Raw genomic sequence first — 12,399 nt, 5'->3', positions numbered from 1 at the left:
TGACGTGAGGTATGGTAAGGTGACGTGATGTATGGTAAGATGACGCGAGGTATGGTAAGGTGACGTGATGTATGGTATGCTTTATTAAGGTGGCGTAAAGTAGCGTCAGGATAGCAAGAAACGGTAATTATAAGGTATAATAAGGATGCGAGAGTTGTGATAAGTTGACGTAAGGTATGAAATGCGGCGTGGCGTTTGGTGAGTTGATGTGATGTATGGTAATGTGATATGATGTGATATATGGTTAGGTGACTTGATGTATGGTAATTTAGTGCCAGATGTATGTTGATATAAGATCGTGTAATTTCAGGTATGGTGAAGTGAGAACAATACAGTTGAGTTGAGTTAAGGTTAGGTTGGACAAGTGAAGTGAAACGAGGTCTGGTGGTTGAGGGTTGTGGTAAGGTGCAGCAAGGTGAAATTAAACTAGATAAGGTGATGCAAAAACACTTCAAATTCCAATTGCTACTGAGAGTGAACGAATACAACTACTCATTATTCCCTCTGTATGTGTTTCAACATACAATATAATCGCGTCAGCCTATTTCATAGACTACTCGGGTCATCTCCCTCCTTGAACTACGCATGCAACAACAGTGTTCGGTGTACATTAAAGCATCCCACAAGAGACACTTCAGGTAGAGTGACTTGACACATTGTCTTTCACACGATTAGAGATATTGCTATTTGCCACTACGATGTATTAATCTCTGCGTACAGCCTTCACAGCGTGCCGCATTATTAATATTCACAGAGAACTCTGTCATATACTGTGTCGGATAAATAGAAAAAAAATCATCGGTTCGCCTTGGTTATAATTTTCATATCGACCCGTTCATATATTCCAGTATAATTTGATATGATTGAAATTACATAGTCGCGTAAACATAATGTAATCGGAAGACGTACCAATTTTATATTGGCTGTCTATTTTTCAACCCCCCCTGAGCAAATCAATTTTGTGACTAGATATTTTATAATAGCAGTTTCAATTTTGTAATGAATTTTTGCCATTTGAAATTTGTAAAAAAAACGCGGCAGTGAGATCCCCAGGGCATGGCTTTGAATGATAGTGCATTCGTTCAATGGTTATATTGTATAATGTTCGTTCATTCATCTCCATCGGCTTAGTTGCTTTGAGAAATACGTTACTCTGTTCACTGATTACAGGATTATTGCATTCTTTTAACGTTAATTGACACTATGGACATTGTCGTACAAGGACAACACTGTATGCATTTGTGATTATGTATGAGTGAAATACTTGGTTATTTCCCGTCAATCCAGTCAATGGTACAGTTAAATACTATCTCGGCCAATATTAATGCGTCATAACCGCATACCTTAATAGTCAAAGCAGAATTGAACATTGCAAATGTACTGAGAGGAAAAGGTTATCCAAATTTTAAATCTAATGTCATTCACTGAAATAATGCCCGTGAGGAAGAGCATGTGCGTGCGTTCGACCGAGTTCTTTAGCGTTGTCGCCTCTAGCACATCAGTTACTTTTGTTACGATTGAGTTTGGAAATATGCGTCTCCAAGATACTGATGGAATCTTTAGCTATTAGAATGTCTTCCTACAAGCGTGTCTTCTCTTTGGTTTTGTGAACGTATCACGTGTGTATATCTAGACATTTCGTTTGTCAGAATGAAAGTTCGAGGCCTGGCACATGTAAGCAATGGACTAGCAAAAGAAAACACCTACCTTGAGCGGGGTCTGCTGAGTGGTTCCTATTTTCATTCCATGTAGTACCAGATCATCAAAATCGATCCTCCATAACATATTTGCAACAGCTTGTTGTAGTTTATATTTTCTATGAAAATTATGAATATAATATTAACATTATCTCTTTTAATATTATTTACTATTTCATTTATTATTATTTGTGTTACGTAAACTGAGAGCAGCGTGTTATATAAACGATAAAAAATGAAATAAATGAATATTTAATCCGTTGATCGGCAAAATGTATTCGGAAGCACGGTAACATATGTCGCAAGAAATTGCCTTGCAGCTGACGCATACTGTCTGACAGGGTTCAACTCAGATTGCGGGTCGAGGATGAAACTCTAGACATTGGTGAAGCCTCTTCTGTTCAACTACCAGACATCCCTCAAAGCTGGAATGTATTAGCCCGAATTTGAATTAAAAGCATTTTAAAGCAGCATTGTTTAGAATAGAGCAACACATCGTGAAGTCGATACAAACAAACACACACACACACACTGACCAGATGATAACAACGTTTCCGAACTACGCGAATGTCTCAGTATGTTCTGTCTAAGCAACGACAAACTACAAATTGAAGCAGGAAGGTATACCAAACCAAAAACCGAAATATGAAAAAGAATCTGCGAATTGTGTTTAATAAGATGAGTACAATGTTATTATTAAATGCCCCTTTTACAAAAAATCGCAAAAAGTACTATTTGAAGAGACTACTAAACATATTATAAATTACATGAATACGATTGACTACAACACTTTTTTAAAAATATATGGGTGATACAAACCTGAATGTACAAATACCAGTTGCCTAATTTATCAAAAATAACACGAACCTTATACAGCAACACCTTCTGGCAAATTAACATGAATATTTTTCTCCTTTAGTACTTTTCTCATTTCTTTTATTGATGTTTTATTGATTTATATTGCTTGTTTTTTATTATCACCAGTTATTGCAATTGTCGTGCTTTAGATTTATTGTTGTTTCTGAGGAATTTTAAGTGTTTCAATTGACGTCCAAACCAAAAGTGTTTAACAGTTGCTGCTTTCAACAGAAGTAAAAGAGTTTGATTTACAACACATAATATACAATATATATTTGCAGTATCTATACAACTCATAAACTGAATTAACTATTAATATGTACAGCTATCGAGTCGAAGACCCGTCGTAGCTACGTAAGTTGGTGCATTACATGTATGTCTCACTTCCGGTCACGTAAGTAGTACTTGTTTACTTAACTTACATTATCATTACGTGATTACAGTGTTATTGTCGTCATCTGATTATTCTTGTGTCTTTTCACCAAATTTAAACGGGAGTCTCGCAACTTCCACGTCACAATATTCAATAGAATTATACGTTTTAGAACCGTAAAATGTTTCTACCGAACATGCTCGCGAGTTTATAACAATCTTTCAGAAACAAGAGATAGAAAATGTGTCACATTCAATATTCAGCAATGTTTGTGAAATTCCATTTGATGTTAATGAGTATTTTTTTAGAAAACGAAAAAAAGGGGAAACAAATCATTCACTACATTTTTTTAAGTACACACACACACTTCATTGTCTGAATGTACATATACAAGACAGTGGAAGAAAATAGCATCTTCTGAGTATAGAAATTCATCCATAGATGAATTGTTTACCACTACTATAACACAAAGCCTATAAACATCAGAGCTGCATTTTTCGTTTTAATAGATCAAAAATGTTATAGATTACAGGCAGTGTTCGTTTTCAATAATAAAAAATATCTGAAACGTAACAATTGTTTCCTTTTTTTCACATTTGCTCATTACTAGTAAGTTTGCCGACCTGAATGAAACACATACAAGACGTGGTTGTACAAAAGACGAAATCATTTTCTACAGGGGTTAAAACCTCGCCTTTTACTCTTCCGTCGCACATAAGAGCTGTCAGTTCATATAAAGCGAGCTGAATAGCGAGATTTAATGGGACGTCGTCGTCATCGTCGTCATTAATTCCATTCGTCGTTCGTGCAATTATGCTTCGAATTTGTCAATAGCGGAAAACACGCGTATCCATGACAATATACGTACATTGTTAGTTAATATAACTACGCAATGCATGCGCATATATTACATTTAAGAGAAATAATTGTATACAGTTATTATAGTCATATAGAACCGTTAAATATGTTTATAACATTGTCAGTGAGCTCGGTGTTGCGAGATCGGGTCACACGTAATTACGTGTAATTACACGACATCTAACGATACTGGAATAATTTATTACGGTGTTTTCAAAATTCGATCGCGGTTTCAGAATGAATATATCTAGTATATCTAGTATCAATACAAACTGTATCGAATCGTTGTACGACATCCAGTCGATGACGCTGTGCATCTAAAATTGTATTTATAACAAGAAGGATACAAGGAAATGCCACCACCTGTTTTGTTATATAACCGTAACTGTTCAACGAGACACGATGGTGAAATGAGTGATGAAAAGGAATTATTTATATTAATGTGAAAAAAAATCCATAATACTGTCAGATAAAAATTGATTGGAGTAAACCAAAATCCAATATACAGTACTTAAATAATTTTTGAAAAAGGGTTCAGTTTTGGTCAAGGTCGTGCTTTTGCTATGTGCTGAGGATGATATCTTTTCTGTTTGCCAAAGAGACTTCTTTTACCCCTATATTATTATTATAATTAGTTTTTGTCATATGTTAAAATTTAGTGATACTTTTTTTCGCTCCACTTTGCTTAGCAATTGCCTCCAACGTCATTTTCAAAATATACAACTATGGTAGATCACGCTTTGTTACATACAAACAATTTATGAATTTATCAACATATCTATATTGAACTATTTCCAGTAGATTCAACCGTAACACAATTTATATAATGTTATCATGGAATTATTTTGCAAAAGCTTTGTCACATTATTCCTGGCGGAGGGACTGGAAAAGTGGACCAATTTAGCTGTAGTTTAATAGTAATATTTGATAATACACCTTCAATCACGGTCAATATATGCTGGCATATAAACAAAAGAAGAAAACAACTCAGAAATAGTATAAAATAAATAATATTCACCTGTACATCACCACTATAATGACTGCCAATACGACTAAACATACAGCAAAGATGGAAGCAACTACGTACATTGGATTAACAGGCTCTATACCAGCGGAAGATTAAAATGAAGTTTACATTAATTATAAATACACGACAGAGTAGAGTAATAACATTCACGCCATTTCGACAAGCCTCAATATACACTTTTCTTGCGTTATTTGTAAATTGTATCAACCTATTAATCATTCTTGCTGTTTCCAGGCCTCTGTTGCAATCGTCATAACTGTAAATTGCAATTTCGAGTTTCTGTGGTTATTTTTTATATAAAATCCTATGAGTGTAAATTATATTGCCTTAACCCCACATTAATGTGATGTACTGTTATAGACATGTGGAAATTTGGATTTATTCGATGTTCTACCGAACAGTATGCAAGTAATGTCATAGATGAATGATTAAATTGCTCAAACCTTCTTTTGGGCAGTATTCGCCATGAAATCCACATTCAGGTTCATCTTCCGGGGGTCCAGTGGCGCCACCAGGCCAATGAATGGGCCGACCTTCCACCTCTTCATAAACCTTTCTATTCCCAAAGTAATTACCCACAACCTGAAGGAGTTATTTATAGAAACGTAATCGCTTATTATTGTCTACGCCAAGTTATTAATATACAGTGATTTATGTTGTATGTTGCATTGAAATATATCAGTGGTGTTGAGATATATTAACATATATATTAATATATGAATGTTTCCTTCACTTCGATAAATTTCATGATGTTCTTTATTATTTTATTGTTGCTTTTATAGTCATCTATATCCAGACATTGAACTGGATGTCTGTTGACAATTAAAATTAATGCCCCTCTGTTTATGGGAATTTACATGATTTGTTAATTCCCATAATGTTTACTTCAGCATAATTACAAATCATTTGTCATTGCAATAAACTAAGGTTTTTAGCAAAAATTCATGTTTCGGCACGATCGTGCATGTAGCAAAAATAAGGCACGTAGGGATGTATAATACTTTGTGCCAAAATGTCACATTTCATTCAGAAACACAAATTATCGAAACGTATAATGCGTAGTGCCATCATGAGTTTACACTTGTATTTAAATACGAATACTAATATCCGGCTTTAGTTAAAATGCGTTCTCATTCATTGTTAGATAACACGTCAGCAAACATTATATTATACCAGTGTATCACTGTCATCAATGCATCATTGTGATTGGTTGGGAGCCTGTTTTAATTTATGCAAGTCATGGTTAAATTGAGCATAATGCACAGTTTCGGTGTTCCAAATAAGGCCCAAGATTATGAATGAAGTTCAACTCGTGAACAAATAAAGGGAAGGGAATTTAAATTTTAGGGAAATTTTGGGGTAATATTGATAGCATGATTTGAAGATATTATATACATGATTTATTTTGGCAGTGGTTTAATAAAAAGATACAACAATTTTTGCAGGATATTCTTTGCGACATGTTTTCGTTGTCTGCAAACATAGACATGGCCGACTATCATATTCGGGAGCTGGAAACACAGGCTAAAATGTATGCTACCGGCGGCGAAAATTGTCCCGTTGAAGCATTTCAAAATGCATTTGTCCAAATTGCCAAATGCGTTGTTTCAGGGCCCCCGTGTAAATGTAACACACACTGACAGTCTGGTATTCGTGAAAATAAATTGGGATCTATGATGAATGAGATTTCGACAGCAGCAAATTTGATGACAATTCATACACATCATGTGTTCGGCAGGAGTTGAAACCAGACACATTTATGTATTTCACGGCCTACACTAACAAAGTCACCAATAATCAGAGTCAATGAATATCCAGTATCCTGTCTCGCAGTTTTTGGTATAAAAACAAATCCTCTGATAGAGAAGTGACCGTAACGATCGAAGCGGGTGTTTCCGACAACGTCATCCGTACCCCAGAAAACACCGGCATATTAGCGTCTGGACCAACTCCCGCAGAATCTGGCACCGCTTCTATTTCTAAAACCCACAATCAAAGTACACATGCAGCATCTGCTTTGTTCCATAACTGCACCTTTAGTGAACCGATTAATTTCAGCATAACAAACACAAAATAGAAAATTCGACAACGATATTAAGTCCACAGCACATATTTTCAAAAATGGCGCACAGTGCTGATAATTGATGATAATTTATTCACAGCTATTCATATGTAAATTTAGCGTTCAGCTTGTTCAGTTTATTCAATTTCTAATTATCTGCTAGTTTCTTGCGTTGTAGAAATAAACTTCCTTTGATTGTGATGATATCTAAACTTGCTGTTCTGTGCGTTTCTGTGTACTGAGCGCGAGTGTGTGATAAGAGATTAAATATTGGTTCCAGGGCCCATTTCATCTGATCAACGTGTCGACCAGCCGATGCTCATTACACGTCGTTCGAAAACGACTCTTTCCGATTTTGTAAAAAGGCCGAGAGTGTCGAAAATGCTACAGAAATGAAGTTGGTATAATATAATAGCAATAAACCACCGCCTCCGGCTTAAATATACAGTCTTTTTTTCTATTCTGCGAGTACGTTAACGTCTTGCCCATGATATCTTCATCCTTGTCATACTTTCACGTAATCATGGGAGTGTATATCACTTTATTTTATAAATATAACCTCGCGGATAGCACTACTTGGTTTCACCACAATCGTTCTATAGAAATGCTGACATATGGTGGACGCGATCACCGTAAATTGGTTAGTTATAACTGAGAATTACACGTGTTGTTTCGTCAGTGAAACTAATCTTTTCGACTCTCTACTTGGCAGAAATACAATCAATGACCCGTACACGCTTAAAGAGGCAATATGGTTTATCTCTGTTTTTTATGTTACACACTGATATGCCCGCTGGATTATGATTCATCGCAAGCTGCAAACGGCGTTTTTCATCACTCATCAAATACTATTCTATTAAAGAAATAATAACAAACGCACTTGTTTATAAATATTTTACAACGAAAAAATTTGATAATAATGCTGGGATATTCTCACTGTTTTCGTACAAAAATATTCCCAACAAAATAGTGATAACACAATCTACAGGTGGAAATTAAAAAAGTGGAGATATTTTGTTTTTAACAATAGTATTTAAATTGAAAATTCAGCAGTGAGATTATGGGAATTATTATTTCAACTACTTCAATTTCTGACCGATAAAATAAAAAAAACGCAATTACCTCAAATTTCCCATTCTCTATATCTGTCATGTCATACATCATGAAATCGGCATCGCGATCGCCGCTCATATCGATGGTTACATTGCCTTGGATACCTGGAATCAGACGATTATAGAAAAGTGTTAAGATGATTGTTTTTGTAAGTCATGCAAAGGACACAAAGCAACGGCACATACATGGTTCTGCAGAATCTAAATTGGAGCGTGTAAAATGAGATGAAAAAAAGCGTGACTAACAAAGCGGCATTTCATCAGACAATATGAAGGCACAGACGCCACGCCGCGTTCTTTTTAATGGATTATGATCAAATCAAAACGATCTTGCAATCCTTTTGAAGAGATTTAGTTCGCCGCGTCTCAACACTTACGTGCCTATTGCATCACACATTGTCCAATAATCGGCTATAATTCATCGGATGACCAATAAGCCATCAGATATTGTTTCTATGTGGTGTTTGACTACAGATAATAAATCAAGGCGCCGTGCAACTGTGGTAATTCTTTACATGACAGCGCAACTATACAGTCCGAACCACTTAACACTTGTGATAGTCCAACAACAAAGCTATATCAATATCAATGATTTATCATGACACGTTCTATCAAATAAATGTTGTTGCCATGGTGCAGCTACACAGATCGTGCAAACTTCGTGGTTAAATATAATCAAAATAATTACATTTCAATAAAACTGAATTGCCAAGTTGATTTCATGGATAAGAGTGAAGATGTCGATGTCGCACGTTGATGGAAAAAATATTTAATCCAATATTGAAACAATAACGGACAGGTAAACAAAATTGCCCTACAACTGTGTATCATTATAACATTGGGCTGTTTTATAATATTTAGAACCACGATACTTCACTGTGACAAATTAACTTGAAGAAAACATGTAACCCACTATTCACACAATTTGCATTATACTTTGTCGTAGACAGGAATTACTTGTCCCTGTTTTCTAAGGTCTAGGATTTGATATACCCTAATAGTCTAAGTCAATATCAATGTATATATTAAGTACGAGTCTGACTCTCGTCGTAAATACTCGACAGAACCACTCGACTTTCATATAGGAAAATTCGAGGCTAACAACATAATACTCCCAAATAAAAGAGCTCCGCAAATGTAACTTTTCATTCACTTTCCATTCTCTAGATATTCAACTTGTCATTAAATCATGAAATCCACCATCTTGATTCTTCAGCAAAAGAGCATGGGTATATGACATCATATTCACTATTGTCAGAAATTGAGAAAATTATTTTATCTATAACTTCAAAAGTTGAAGATTAGAACATGGTGGCATACATGTACCAGTGCCAAACATGCATATAAAATAATTGTCATGGCAACAAATCTGAAAATTTTCATTTTTGTGTTTTTCTACCAAATGCTCAATTTTCTTATGTTGTATACAATTTATCGATGTGAGTAGATTACATAGGTGGTATATAACCTGTTGACCACAAAACTGGGACACACAACTTTCATTCTATTTGTGCGAATAAATAATGATTTTTGTTCACGTTTTTGACAATATTTTCACTTTTTGTGTATTAGTAATATTCTAATTTCCATTACTACAACTATATACATGAGTAATATGCACAACAAAAATGTGCAAAAAATTGCATCAGTATTTCTCACGATATTGATGAATACATTTTCTAAATTTTTCACAACAGTGGTTATGACGTCACCCTTTACCCACACTCCTTTACTGGAGAATCAATATGGCGGACTACATAATACTAATGAAAAGTTGAATATCTAGAGTATAAAAGTGATATAAAAAACTGTTAATTGCATTCTCCTACAATTAGGAAGTTCTTCTTTTAAGGAGCATTATGTTGTTTGCCTCGACTTCCCCTTTAACATTCAGACGACTTTTGGTTACGCGAGCGAGTGTTCTACTAATACTCCCGTAAACCTATAATATATATGGTAATTGTAAAGTGGCCACACTTGAATGCATATGCAATGTAAATCGCGTCAATTATTTTCCTGGAGTCAACTGTACATATACCGTGTTGTGTTAGCTACATAACTATACATAGCATGGACATTCCTAGTGCAAATGCTTGGAGTACACGAGGAGATATCGTACCAATTAAACTATTGAATACGTTGGCCGACGTTGGTGCTCGAACATAAACCATCAACTACAGCAGGTCTTTAAGCCTTTGAAAACTGAACTGATGGACGTTCTCAGCAACTGGACGTAATTTCTATTTCATGTACTACGCACTGAATTAATCATGACCAAATGGCAGAGCGTATAACATACATTTTGTATTTATGTAAATCAATGCACAGTGCACGGAGCTAGGCAACTGCGTGCTGATGGTTTCAATATTATTTACTCGATTCTGAACAGAATTGTGCTTTTATATCTGTAAATCAGTACTTCTGATGTTTCTAATACACTCCTGCTGGAATTGTATAATTTTACGTCGAATTCTATCGCCACTATAAAGCAATTATATATCAGGTGAATGACCTACCTTAAAAAGTCATGATTGGACAAATGTTCCGTAATGGGCAACTGAAACGTAGCCACCTGTACCCATTAGAAAGCTGCTATAGTGATTACGTATACAATTATGCCTAATAAATCATCTCCGTGTAAAAAAGAAAAGCACTTTATTCATTTAGTTTTCAGACCGAATTGTCGCTTTGTGTTTAGCTACCCAAGTTTTAGAATTAATTTAATTCTCCGACAACCATGCTAAACAAGTTACGCCATACGTAGGTATATCACATAACAGTGTATATACACACATGGGTCATAGCTTTATTTTATACCAGTAATATGCACTGTTGAACCTTATCATTTGATTTCAATAGATGTGATGCCAAGACGCATGCCTGACAAGCTGGTTGTCTATTTTCAAAATCAAATATGTCGGAAAAAAAAAATAGAATAAAAAAGTACTCAGCTCTTCACAGATGATACTTGTACCATGTTTGTTAAAATTCAGTTTAAATAAATTAACGCATGATTATATTATATATTTTCTGATTTATCCAAGTATTTAATATTAGTTGTTGGTCGTTCGTTTTGTGTTTTTAGGAATATAAATTAATATATTGATCTGCGTAAGATTTTGTAATTTAATTTAATACATGGTTCAAAGTGGTTCACGGTCATTGCTATTTATATAGTCTATTACGCAAATTAGGTTTAAGTTATGGCCGATGGACAGCGGTGTTAGTCAATAATTGTTCAATTTATAAAACCGACTGATTCTCACATATGAATTACGAAACTACGCAGCGTAAACGATATGTATGCCTTTTACGATTTGATAACAGTGTGATATACTACCTTTGAAGGTTCTTCCGTAAAGTCGCGAGACAAGCTCTGTCCCGTTATACGGGTCACCACCCTCAGACAGCGTCTCATTAAGTGCTATAGCGTATAGTATTACAGTGTCGTGAGCAACTGCTGTAAGAACTGAAACCTACAAGGAAATGCAACACGATTTAATAAAGATACTCTACAACTTACAACAACAACCTCGAGATTCTCCTGGGTAAAGAACGTGGAAAACTAATGGAGTTTTATCTTAGTATGATCAGACCAGAAGTCAGCAAACGTTGTCTAAGATTATACTGCGAATAACAGAGCCGTGTTTGGTATGCCTACGACGTTTCGTGGAATAATTGGATCACTATTCTATTCATAGTTATCTTGTTTTAGATAATATAAATGCGTGAGATGTCCTTGGGGTAATATAGTTCGTTCCGAAGCCGTCGTGTAACGTGTTAATAGTCGACAGATCTACATTTTTTTACTTATATATTTATTAACATTGCTGAGTGATCTAGCTCCATTTTCTGCTTTAATCGTAGAACCTATGCAGATTGCATAATGTTTGAAACCCACCTGTTACTTTAATATAAGCACCCAAACACATAAAGGGGTGCAATTGGTGATTACAAAAATGAAAGTATGTTAAATTATTGAAATTTCACCGGCGATTTAGGACCTTATATGTAAAATAGAAAGCCAACTATTTGTTTTTGTTATCATGCCTGTGTTCATGTTCATTTCGTAATACAAATGTTCATGATCGTGACATCGAACATGTTATCTATTATGACAGTCCGCTCTTTATTGAACACATACGACATGAAAGTAATGACCATGCTCATACAATGCTTGAATATGTAACGTACACCATACAAACTATGTAACGTACTTTTCTAAATTCCCTTCCGGACATTGAATGTCAAATCAAATGGCAATTCTTATGCGCTATCCTGGCGTCAACCAGGCTCGGTCGAATACAAGCACCTGCGGCTCTTAACCAATGTTCCCCCAAAGTCGTATTCGTTATTGAATGAATCTCGGCCAGTAGAATAGGCCTTCCCATTGAGTCAATTTTCAATGGTTA

General features: G+C 35.2%; 1 protein-coding gene across 1 annotated transcript in view; it reads right to left on the bottom strand.

Annotated features, from left to right (window-relative positions):
- LOC100376822 (atrial natriuretic peptide receptor 1-like) overlaps positions 1-12,399 on the bottom strand; it is a 61,464-nt gene that overhangs the window by 30,649 nt on the left and 18,416 nt on the right. The window contains exons 3-7 of the mRNA XM_085495094.1: positions 11,328-11,463; positions 7,998-8,092; positions 5,257-5,395; positions 4,805-4,889; positions 1,708-1,816 (exon numbers count right to left, since the gene is read on the bottom strand). Of these exons, the coding sequence (XP_085351220.1) occupies positions 1,708-1,816; positions 4,805-4,889; positions 5,257-5,395; positions 7,998-8,092; positions 11,328-11,463 (564 nt within the window). The remainder of the gene's footprint in view (positions 1-1,707; positions 1,817-4,804; positions 4,890-5,256; positions 5,396-7,997; positions 8,093-11,327; positions 11,464-12,399) is intronic.

The sequence above is a fragment of the Saccoglossus kowalevskii genome, chromosome 21 (genome assembly GCF_978046115.1).
Source record: "Saccoglossus kowalevskii chromosome 21, keSacKowa6.1, whole genome shotgun sequence".
Lineage (NCBI taxonomy): Eukaryota > Metazoa > Hemichordata > Enteropneusta > Harrimaniidae > Saccoglossus > Saccoglossus kowalevskii.
The sequence above is the reverse complement of the archived record's forward strand: the minus strand, read 5'-3'. Positions and strand labels throughout refer to the sequence as shown.